The sequence below is a fragment of the Pipistrellus hanaki genome, assembly GCF_964339955.1.
Source record: "Pipistrellus hanaki genome assembly, chromosome: 18".
Classification (NCBI taxonomy): Eukaryota; Metazoa; Chordata; class Mammalia; order Chiroptera; family Vespertilionidae; genus Pipistrellus; species Pipistrellus hanaki.
The window spans coordinates 21,199,709-21,212,080 of NC_140520.1; the positions used below are offsets into that span (position 1 = coordinate 21,199,709).

Genomic DNA, 12,372 nt, shown 5'->3' on the forward strand with positions numbered 1-12,372 from the left:
CTGAGTCCTTCTCTTCGGAATAACTTAGGCAACATCTGACCCCTATTATAAGCTAGTCCTGCAGATATTTGCAAACCCCTCTGAGGACCCTCTCCAGTCTTCCCTTTCCAAGCTGAGCATCCTTTGTGCTTTCTGTGTTTTCTCATGTGACTTGGGGGCTCAGTCAGTATCCTTGAACACTGGGGTACATTGCAGGGTTTTGAAAGGAAAACAAAATCCGCTAGACCACCTGTGAACTCTTTCACCAGAGGCTTTTCATTTTCTCTGTATAGTCTGACTCCCCACCAAGTGAGTGCCAGCAGGAACGAGGGTGCCGTCCTGGGTGTGGTTGCTGATTGCAGCCCACACTCTTCTTTCCCGCGTTCCTGCCAGAACCCTTGATGGGCTCCAACGCCTCAGAGTGTCATCAAAGCACAGTGTGGTTTCCAAAACAGGTAATTTTCCCACTGCTGTTTTGTTTCCTTCCAGAGGCCTTTGATATTCCCCTTTGCTTTCTTCCCTTTTCTGCACGGCTCAATCACCTGTCTCTGGCTCACCGAAACCCTGCATCGCATGACAGCGTTTTGAGTCCAGGATTCAGTCAGACACATAAAAAGTGGATTTGTTAAGATTCATCTGACATGGTAAACTGGGGCAGAAGACGAGACAAGCAGGTACTGTCTTCAGGCCTTAGAGCTGCCACTGCCCACCCTGTCTTTGCAGTTGGGGTCGGATGAGTCTGGAATTGACCTCAGTATTGGTTAAGCAAAGTAGCAATAATGTGAATTTTGCTCGCTTCATACAGAGGGCAGGGACATGGGAGTCAGATGGGAATTCTTTGGTCTAAAAACAATGAAAGTTTAAATGCAGCTTTACGTCAGTATTCAGAGTAATAATGCTCACCATCTTTTGTTTTGAATGACTGAATCCACTGACCTCCCTAAGAGCAGTGAACGGTGCTGGCCAACAAAAAGCCCGTGGGCCTCTGCCTCTTCGCTGTGTGCTCATCATTACCCTCCTTTGTCTTTCATTCATTAGGCTCGAAGTCTTTAGGAGTAGGTGTAATGGCATTACCATCTTCTTGACAGCTACAGAGAGAAAGAAAGAGAGAGAGGAGAGACGTGAGTGTGTTTGTTCAGGACTGCCTGTCAGATGGTGAATTTGAACAGAGGCAGCTGTTGTCATGGTGATGGCAGGTTGCATCCACCACCATGGAAACCAAAGTTAAAAAACTGATGTTAAGGCTGGAAGTCACATGCTAACATTTTTTTTTTTTTTTCCAAAGAAAAGGGTTTTTTTTGCTTTTCAGACTGATTTTTTTTTTTTTTAAGGTGAGGTTGGGTGGTGACAAAAATTGCAATAAGGAAAGTGATGATCATGAAATGGGTCAACAGCAAGTAAGCAAGGCTTACACCTCATTTTTCCGGGGTGGGTGTGGCGGGGCATGCAGTTGTGTACTGACGATTGTCACAGGGGTTTCACCCTTGCTGTTCGGTGACAATCACCTCTTGTCCATCATCCCAGGACAGAGACTGGAAACCTGAAATGAAGAACTGAGAAAAGACATGGAAATAGAGTCAGTGGTGTGACTTGCTCCAGATATGAGGGTGGCCACACATGGATAAGTTCGGATGATTGAAAAATTCATCTGTGGCCCCTCAGAACCTCAAGGAATGCAGTTGCCCTGCTTATCCCCTCTTCTGGGTCAGTCCCCTTTGGGCCTCGGTGTCCTTTGGGCTACGTCAGTCACAAGTGTCAGTGCAAGGAAGTCCAGAAGGAGCCCATCGGGACGTACATGAGCCTCTGGGCCGAGGCTCCTTGGACCTTTGTTTACCTTTACCTGGTGTCTCACCTGGGCGGGGCGGGTGGAGAAGGCTTGAGGAGAGACTCTGTTGGAATTGCATACTCACTCCTGCTTCATAGTGAGATCTGGGGCAGAGTGACACAGCCAGCCTTCAGGAAGGACAGCTGGCTCAGGCCCGTTTGAACAGGACTGGCTTTAACTCTCTTTGCAGTCTGTGGAGGGCTGAGGACCTTACTCATGGCCTGTGCAGACTGGCCAGGCACACTAGCCTCTAAGGATGGTGAGGAAGACCAGAAGGGAGCAGGCACACTCTGGAAATGCTGCTGGTGGCTCGTGTTGAGTCTGCGTTTTAGACACAAGGTCCTGTCTCTTCGACGCTGCCGGCCGGGTCGGTCCTTCCAGGACAAATGTGTGGTTCTCGCACCCCATGTGAGGGATGTATGATCTCACCAGCATGATCTCACTGCGCTTCCATCAGGGTCCGCAGGAGCTGGAGCCGGACTTCTGTGGTGGCTCAACCCTCCTGTGTTTAGCCCTGGCCTTGGTGTGATTAATGTCCATTCTAATCACCAGGAGAAATTGCATCAGAGCCATCAGCTTCATAAATCCTCCTCCGGGACTGGTGTTTGGATGTGCTTTCCATAGTCCCGGGAGGTTCTGGGCCAAATGTCTTTGCACTCTTCCCGGAGGCCCATTACCATAATTTTCTCTTAAATCCCTCATTGCGGTGGGCCTCTCCAGCATCCGCCCCGACTGCAGCCAGCCAGGCCGCTCCGAGGCCGTGAGCACACACAGATGCGTTCCCCCAAAGCTTGCACCATAGCTGACGCTTAAAGATGGATGTAGTCGGATTTGTGTAGCATCTTACCGTTTTCAAAGAGCTTTCATCATCTGATCCGTTTGCATTTCTTGCTTGGTTCTGTGGGAGTGACCGGGGGGCTTCCCTGACCTGAGTACCACTTTGGGCAACTTTTGCAGTGAGAACCCTGGCTCCGGGGTTCCATTGCCAAGCTTCATTCTCCCCGCTGCATGGCAGGTCTCGGGAATGGCCGAGTCTTCTCACAGGAGAACATGCCAGCCTTGGATAGCTGTCTTTTGCTACCGTTCATATTTAAGATGTTCTCTTAGAAGTGCTTGTGGGAGTAGCACACTAGACGGGGCCCTTCCCTGTAACAGTCTTCGAGTCAACACCCCACTTGTTAGAATGATATTTATGTGCAGGTGAGGGAAGGGCGGAAAGATATGCTCAAAGACACCTGGGCCGCCTTCTGAGACTCTGAGGCTCCTGGCATTAGACATCCAGACGCAGGGGGCTGGGATGGAAGGGGAGTGGACGGAGACAGACATCTTTGGAGGGGCAGATGTGGGTACAGGAGGTGAGGCATGGTTCCCTCTGAGACTGTGGGCTACTCTAGACTCCCTAGGAGTTGACAGGCAATGCCCGAGTGGCCCCAGGCTGCTCCCCACAAAAGTGCCATCTCCATTAGGCCTGGAGTCCGGGAGAGAGCACAGTGTTCTTCTGTCTGCTGTCCCTGGTGGCCCTCAGCCCCTCTAAGCACTTTCAGTCTCCATGCTGCTCTGATGCCACAGTCTCTGAGAGCTGGCAGCTGGGAGCACAGGGGACCCAAGGGGGTTAGGGCTGCATGTTGCCCCTGGGGCACCTAGCTTTGCTGCTTGACGCTAAGTTCTTCCCAGGCCTGTCCCTGAGGGGGGATAGGAAGGCTCAGCTGGGTCAGGCAGAGGGAGGGCTCCGCTCTGTTGACAAGCAGGACCACCACCACCACCACTGCAGTCTGAGGGGCAGCCCGCCCCTCTCCCCAGCTTTCTGTGCTTCACGGAGGAAATGAACAAATGGCAGGTGTGCAGGCCAAGTAGGGCTGCTCAAATTAGCTGTGTTGCTAAGGAAACAAGTCAACCATTTGGAGGAAGGAGCTTTGGGTAAAGGAGATAAATCAATAAGTGAACCTATTTTTACCATTTCCCTAATGATTGTCTTAGGGCTGCTAGACAGCAGAGAAAGTTGGAGCAACACAGGTCCTCATTAGCAGGCTCAGGGGGAGAGAGGAGGGAAGGGGCCCTGGGGGAGGTTGCCAGGAAAGTTTATGAAATGAGGCGGGAGCAGCAGACAGAGGCAGGTAAGGGAGAGGAGGTATTTTTGCAAGTTTCAAAGCACTTTCATGGCCATTTCCTCATTTATCTGGTCCCTTTGTTCTACTGTGTTTGATCCCCTGAGGAATCCTGTACTGATTTCCAAGACCCTTAGGGTGGGGTGGGTTTTTGTATTCATTGTTTTCTTTTTTCAAAATACATATTATTCTAATTGATTTCATAATCAGAAAGATGTCCATTTGCCTGCCAGTTTAGACCCCACCATAACCTGCAGTAGGATATCCCTCTCACAATCTGGGACTGCTGGTTCCTAACTGCTCACCTGCCTGCCTGCCTGATCGTCCCTAACTGCCTCCTCCCCCCCTCCCCCCAGCCCCCGCCAGTCTAATCACCCCTAAACTCCTCAGCCTACTGGCCTGATTGCCCCTAACTGCCCCCCTGCCGACCTGGTCATCCTCAACTATCCCCGCCACCCCCGCCGGCCTTGTTGCCCCCAACTGCCCCCCCTCTGCTGGCCTGGTCGCCCCCAACTGCCCCCCTCTGCCGGCCTGGTTGCCCCTAACTCTCCCTCTCCCCCGCCAGCCTGGTCACCCCACGCAGCCTGTTGATCATTTGTTTGGTCATCCCTCACTAACCCTCCTGTCAGCCTGGTCACCCATGTAGCCTGCTGTTCAGTCATTTGGTCATCCCTCACTAACCCCCCTGCTGACCTTGTCGCCCCATGCAGCCTGCTGTTCTGTCATCTGTCCAGTTGTTTTGGTCATGATAGCCCATGGCTTTTTATATATTAGGATATTGCATTAAAGGGATTTTCTGTGCATGATGTTTTTGTTTTTTTTTATGAATTCCTAATGTATCCACAGGGTACAGTACAAAAAGTTCAAATGGGTAAAAGTGTGGAGAACATGCAGGGAAGGTACCTTTTGTGAACATACCTCAGGCTCTGGTTTTCCTGTGCTGTTGCTGAGTGCCCCCCGTGTGCTGGTCCCCAGTGGCACAGAGGAGAGTACGACAGGCCAAGCCCCTGTCCTAAGGCTTCCACACCTCATTGCTTTGTTAGCCCTGTTTGTTCAATATTTCAAACCACAATCAGTATGGACACTGGGGAGAGGTATTGTCCAAAATGTGTTTAGTGTCAGGCACAGAATGGAGTGGGAATCACATCACGGAACTCCTGGGAAGGGGGAGTCAGGGTCCCAGACAGATCTCCCTCCACCTGTCCCAGGAAGGGCCGGTTCCTTGAGGCCTTGGCAACTTGGAGCTTCCTTTGATCTTCCCAAGTCTTACCTTTATCTAGCCTGCGAGGTGCACTCACTTGACCTATGGGCCATTATTTGAGTCCACGCTCTTCCCTTTGGAAATGTAGTAGAGGTTCTATCGGGTTTGAGGTTCTGCCAGCGGGAGGAAGGGGAGCGGTGCCTCTGAGTCAGTCCCAGGGATGGGGGTGAGCAGGAAACCCTGGCGTGAGCCATGAGCGACTACAACCCTGACTTGTGATGGCTCCTCAATGGGGTTTGCTGCTCCCATTCATTTACGTCTGCCTTTAACATTGAGTGAGCTCCTACTGTGTACCAGGAGTCCTGGAAGCACTGACAATGGAGAGATGACACTGTGCCTGTTTTAAGAGATAGTTGTTGTTGTTGTTGTTATTGTTGTTTTGGAGGGAGATAAATAGGAGAAATAATAAAATTGTACAATCAAGGCAGAGAGAGAAACCTTTACAGATAAGGTAGCATTTTAGTTTGATCTTGACATGTGACCGGAGAGAAGGAGAAAAGCCATTGTAGGAGGAAGCAAAAGCGCCAAGTGCCCACTCTCTGTGCTTTTTTTTCAGAAAGAGGAGTGGACAGGAGGATGGAGGGAGGGCTGTCAGAGAGAGGGGTGGGACAGCCAGAATCTGATGTCCTGTCCTGCTGTCCTCACCTAAGATTTCTCCTTCGCCATCCTTTCTTTCGTCTAGTCTACAGACACATGCCGCTCCTAGAGTCAGACCTTTCCTTCTGCATCAGAATCTCACCTTTTAATTGCCCCATTCATGAATTTTTCCTGAGCCGTAGATGATCTATGAAACTTACAGGGATGTCCCTCTCAAGGGTATGTGTATTTGGACAGTTTTCAAAATAGTTAGCCGAAGAGTCGCTGCTCTGAATGGGTCTTTAGATGTCAGACCATGGAGAGAGGATTGTGGAAATGGGGAAGGGACACGGAAATGAGGTCTTGTCAGAAACTCTGAATTACCAAACTCTCACCCTTAGATTCTAGCCTCCAGGCCTTAGGTAGCACCATTCATGGAGACCTCCTGAATTCTCAGCCACCCATACACCTGGCCAGTCCCAGAGCCGTCCTCCTGCCCTGAGTGCCCTGAGCGTCTGTAGTGGTGATGCCATAGCTTCTTGAGTCTAGCCCCATGTTCCCTGCTGAGCCTCATGCATCCCCATTCGGGCTTGCGGCTAGCTGAGTTGAAAGATCCTAGCAGGGAGCTGTACACACATCTCATCTGACCAGGAAAATGCAGGTGTGTGTGTGGGAGTGAGGTGTGGAGGCCGCAGAGGAGCTGCAGCAGTCCAGGCATGGGTGGAGGTCTTGCAGGTGGGCAGGTGCCAGGACCTGTTTTGCCTGCAGGTCAGCAACTAAGAGCTCATTTATGTTTACGTCTCTAGTTATCACTTTAAGGTTTTCAGGGGACTCCAGTCAGACCAGTGTGACCTCTGTAGCTTGTGTGAGACAGTGCACACTCCCAGTCCCATTTCCCAGCCCCTGGCCTGGGCTTCTTGCTCGTGTGGAGCAGCTTTCCGAGTTTGCATGGGGCCTCGCCAGCCACCAGCCATGGTGAGCAGCCAGCTGAGCCGCACATTCTGTCAACACCCCGAGTGCTCATTGCCGTTGATGTTCACCGGCTCCGAGGTCATGGCAGGGACGGGGAGGCGTCATGTTAGGACTGGCCCTCCTTCTGGCTCTCCAGAAAGTGCTCTGGGCCTTACACCTTCCATTGCCACCCTGGACTTGTCAGGGGACAAGGAGAGCAGTCCCTTCCTTTCCCTTCCCTCCCCTTTGCCAGATCAACGACTCCTCTCCCTCCCGGATTCTATCCGCCAGAGCACAGGTTGCTCTGCAAGACCAGTGGCAACACCTGACTGTTTTTGTCACAACAATAGTTAAAGAATAAAATCCAGCATGCATAGTGACTCTCCTCAGAGCTCTTTGCTAACTGTCTCCGCTCCGCCTCCCGGTGGGTTTGTGGCACAACCTTTCTGCGGGAGTCAGACTCAAAGCTTCATAAAGCTGATTTTTCTAAAAGGCCCAATGGAGCCCCCTCACCTGTCTTCAGAAAAATGCAGCAGGGAAAAAAGTCTGAACGCAAGACCCATTCATTGGTCGTTGTGCTCCTCGAGGCCCCGGCTTTGCTGTCCTGGATTCAGACTCATGACCTGCCTGTTTTCTGTGGGGACAGTAAGGCGGGGGCAAAGCAAGCTTCTCCTGGCCCCTGTACATATGTTTCTGCGTTGGCTATTAACACAGAAGAGAGCTCACATGGAGGGAGCTGTTTCTCTCTCAAGAGCCCTTCAACTCAGGCGCACGGAGGTCCTAGAGGGTCCATTGGGACTCCTGCAGGCTGCAGCAGCCACAGCTGTGTCCTGGCTGAGGCACCAGTCAGGCCAGCGGTTTGCAGGAAGAAAAGGGGTCTGTATGGTGTCAGAGACTCTTCCTCCCTCTTTCTTTCCATTTTCAGCTCTAGTTAATTCCTGGATGTGTTTTGGAATTCACTAAGGAGCTGGAGAGTACCTTATGTCCAACTGTATTATTTTACTAGAGGCCTGGTGCACCAATTCATGCATGGGTGGGGTCCCTCAGCCTGGTAGGCGATCTGGGCCGGCCAGGGGTGGGGAGGGTGGAGGTGGGAGGAACCACAGGAGGTTGGCTGTGAGAGTGCACTGACCACCAGGGGGCAGCTCCTGCATTGGCGTCTGCCCCCCTGGTGGTCAGGCCACTGCATAGCTACCCCCTGGTGGTCCAGTAGTAAGGTTCCCTTAGGCTTTTATATGTGTAGATTGGCTTTGTGTTCAGCACCCAATCAGAAATAGTTCTAGTTTCCTGGGCTAAGGACCATCTGCCTCCTGTGTGCTAGAGTAGAGCATGAAGATGGCACAGATACCATGGGGGTTGATCAGGTTGGTGTGTTTACGTGCACAGCCATCTAGGAGGCTGTGTCGCTCTCTCTTTGGTGAATCTGTTCCTTAACTCCTCCTTCCCACGCCGTTTGAGTACATGATCCTGGCCACCATCATCGCCAACTGCATCGTCTTGGCCCTGGAGCAGCATCTTCCTGAGGATGACAAGACCCCAATGTCCCGCAGACTGGTATGTGCCTGCCTCCTCTCACCTCTCTTTCCCTCTCCTCTTCTCCATTCCCCTTCTCCTTTGCTCCATCACCTGGCCCTTTCCCTCCTCTCTGACCTCAATGGCTAGGAGGAACCCCATTGGGATGCATGAGGGCAAAATGACTGGCCTTTCAGACTCCTGCTCCCAGCAAGTGCTGAGGGCATTGCAGACGCTGTGTGCACACCCCACAGTGGCCAGACCAGAAGAAAGGGCAGGGACAGGGTCCATTCCCTTCCCTCCCTTCCTAAGGGACTTGTGAAGTGACATGAGACAGGGAGGTCAAGGGGAGAGGACAAAGGACGCTCACAGCCTGTGTCCTCCAGTCCCCTCGCTTTCCGCCTGTCCCATAGGAGAGAGGGGAGGTCAGAGCAGAGCGTAGGCCAGGGAGTGCCTTCGCCTGCCTCCCTCTCCTCTCGAAGCACAGCCCTCCGCTGACTGGCACCTCTGCTCCCCATCCCACAGGAGAAGACGGAACCCTATTTCATTGGGATCTTTTGCTTTGAAGCTGGTATCAAGGTCGTGGCCCTGGGGTTCATCTTTCACAAGGGCTCTTACCTCCGCAACGGCTGGAACGTCATGGACTTCATTGTGGTCCTCAGCGGGTGAGTCCTCTGGTCTCTTCTTTGTCTTGGGGGCTGTGGTGTGCTGAAGTGGCTGATGCAGCGAACCTGGGGTGGGGATGGGTGGGACAGGAAGTGCAGAGAAGGAGGTTGGAGGATAAAACTCTCCCATGGGGCTGGACCGCAGACGACCACCTGCAGGGGAGTGCGTGTCCTCTGCGGAGGTGCAGGGGGGCAGTCTGCGGGGCCGTGGCGACAAGGTTGGGCTGCTGCTGCTTCTGAATTCCCGCCTGTGCTAGGCTAGTGCTGAGCACATGTCCCAGCTGGTCTTAGCCTGAAGGGCACCCCTAAAAGATGCACCAAAAGATGCATCCGATACAGTCTTCTTTCAGAGTTAGGAGAAGACCCCAACCCTGTCTTCAGAGCTGATCGTTGAGACGCATGTTCCGAAAACAGTTTTTTATGATTTGCAGATTTTCCAACACGCGGAGGCATAACATTGAGTCCCACTAATGTTTGATAAATCATTCCTTTGGAAATTAATACAGCAATGCCACATTGCAGCTGACCCAGAGTCATGGGCGGCACATTTGTTTAAGTATCTGACAGATCATCTTTCCCATGGGAAATGAATAGAGCATGCCTGCACTGGGGCTGATCCAACCCCATTGGCAGCCTATGTGATGGGCTTGGGTTGGTGGGTGAGAGGTGTGCCTCATTTGGCTTCTATGGTTTTCTGTCGGTCTTTGTGACAGTTGGTTCTTGGTGCCTGCTGGGGAGGGGCAAACCCGGCCCTTGGGGGAGCATAGAAGTTCCCTTATTCAGGATCTAGGAGATGGTAGTTCACACCTGTGAGGGAAAGAAGAAAATGGAGTAGAAATATGAGCCCCTATTATGATAAACCAAAAGGGCAGGAGTAGAAATTTTTCCAGGGAATAGCCAGGGGCGTGAGGATGGGCAAAGTCTGAGAGGAGTAAGAGCTTGGAAATATTTGCGTGTATCCATTTCTCCCTGGAATAGACATAATACTCCTATTTTTAACCTTCACACCAATTGCGATACAATGATCAGATTGAAGGTGCAATGGACTGGAATTTACAAATGGAAGCCTGTAGGCAGCCATCTTAATACAGGGGACAGATAAATAGATAGGGATGATTATTTATGTTTGGAAAACACCTGTTGCCTTGCAAAAGGATTTTCTGAAGGTTGTTTTTCTAAAAGGATATTCTACTGCATTTAAGATATGTTGGTGTATAGAGATTCAATTTATACAGAGTTTCAGAAGTCCATGATCATAGAAAATGTAACATCCCTGGGCGATGTTTTATTATTTAGTTTCTCCAGCTTTGTTGGGATATGATTGACAGACAAAAATTGTATTATATATAGTTAAGATGTACCATGTGATGTTTTGATATACGAATGCATTGTGAAATGATTACCACAATCACACTAATTAACATATCCATCACTTTACCTTGTTACCTTTTGTATGTGTGTAGGGGGGTGAGAACACTTGATATCTCTCTCTTGGAAAATCTGAAGTATAAAATACATTATTATTAACTATGTCATCATGCTGTTCAGTAGGTCTCCAGAATGTACTCATCTATAGATGACAGTTTGCACCCTTTGATTGGTAGCTCCCCCTTTCCCACGCTCCAGCCCCTGCTAACCTCCATTCTTTTCTCTGGTACTCTAAGTTTGATTGTTTTTCTCAACTCCACATACAAGTGAGATTGTATGGATTTTGCTGCCTTTCACAGTATAGTAAGAGCATACTATATCATAAAGAGGTAATATGCAAAAATAACCCTCAAACCGTCACAAGATGGCTGCACCCACAGTGGAGGTGGGGTGATGGTTGACCTCAGGGCACACCCCCTTGAAGAGAGTTGTCAGGCTGTGCCCCCCACCTGGGGCCTGGGGACCTGAGGCTGTGCCCTCCACCTAGCGGGGCTTGATCGGGGTGGGGCCGGCTGGGTCTGGGTCTCGCACAATTTTGAGGTGCTCATGGGTGGGCAGGGACTTGACTCTGGGTCCTGCAGCGTGCCCCAGACTCTGACAGGAGGAAGATTTTCATATACATCTTACTAATTTTCTTTCATCTCTGACACTTCTATTATAGAGAAAGGGCAAATAACAATATTAAAATATTCCCTTTAATTAATTCCCTTTTAATGTGCACGAATTTTGTGCACTGGGCCACTAGCATTATATATTACTCCTTATTTTCATTAAAATCTGTACTGAGTGATCAGCATTTTGTTAAATAGATAGACACAGCATATTTCTCCATTTTTTTCAGTTATTTGACACTTAGGTTGGTATTATAGATAATTATTCCGGATGCTCCAATGTACGTGGTTTGGATGTCACATTTTAAGAGGCATTGTGACGGGTTGAAGTGCTTCTAAAGGCGAGCCTGTTTTCTGCACAGGGTCTGGGACGAGGTGTGTGAGGCAAGGTGGAGGGCAGACAGGCAGGAGCCCAGCACTGCCTTTGAATAAGGGTCGCCGTGTGGTTGAAGGAGATTTGTCGGGTCAGCAGGGTCCTCCATTAGCCTGGCCAAGAAGGCCCTCTGTGTCCTCACCTGCATGCCTGGGGCTCAGGTGCTGAGCCCTCGGCCAAGGCACGTCTGTTCTCTCTCCACCCAGACCTCGAATCTCTCATTCTTAGTGGCTCTTCAGCATTCCTGGAAGGCCACTGCTGTTCTCCTGAGCACTGGCACTTCGCCCCGTTCTTCCCGCACCTACTGACTTCTGTCTCCTTCACTCACATGTGAACGTGCTCCAGGGGAAGGGCTTGGCGTCTAGAGGTGGGGGCTGAGGCCGCAGTTCTATGCCACGGGGCCAGTCTTAGTGTACACAGTGCTGCTGTCCACCACATTGCCTCTCAGGCTCACATTTCTCAGGCTGGGACATTTCTGGAATCAGCCTGTCTCACAGTGGTGGCATGATGGAGTTTAACTGACAGCATTTCTCTTTCTTCTTTTGTGGTACATAAAATCATGGGGTCTGAGGTGCATGAAATACGTTGTGATACCGACCCGGGGAGCTGGCAGAGCAGGCTTGGGAAATGAGTCACCTGGTGCTCGGAGAGGGTAGTGTGCAGCCCAAGACCACCTGCCTCCAGGGGTTGCAACTGTGCCTTCTGACCCAGGGCTGGTGCATTCACCCCTGCCCCATGCAGCCCCCTTCCAGGCTCCCCGACACCGCCCCCACAGCTGTCCCTGCTGGCAGCTCTGACTTCCCACCTCAGCATGAGGCATCACCTCCCATTTTCCTCCGGTGCACAAGAGGAGTGACAGGTGCTGGAGTGCGACACAGCGCCTCAGGCTGCGGCTGCATGGCTTCCCAGCTCTCAGTGTGTGACTGGAGGGGAGGAGGATGGGGGTGCTGAGGTGTCACACAGCTGGCTCAGGGAAAAGCCTCTGTCGCTGACCTTTGCTGAGACGCTAAGGGATGGGGCACTGTCAGAGCACGCAGGAGCACTGCATGGCTCTGCTGGTCTGACTGGGTGTGAGTTTGTCTATTC

General features: G+C 51.2%; 1 protein-coding gene across 1 annotated transcript in view; it reads left to right on the top strand.

The window, feature by feature from the left end:
- Nucleotides 1-12,372, top strand: part of CACNA1E (calcium voltage-gated channel subunit alpha1 E) — a 370,106-nt gene that overhangs the window by 129,977 nt on the left and 227,757 nt on the right. The window contains exons 5-6 of the mRNA XM_084866127.1: nt 8,145-8,251; nt 8,735-8,874. Of these exons, the coding sequence (XP_084722253.1) occupies nt 8,145-8,251; nt 8,735-8,874 (247 nt within the window). The remainder of the gene's footprint in view (nt 1-8,144; nt 8,252-8,734; nt 8,875-12,372) is intronic.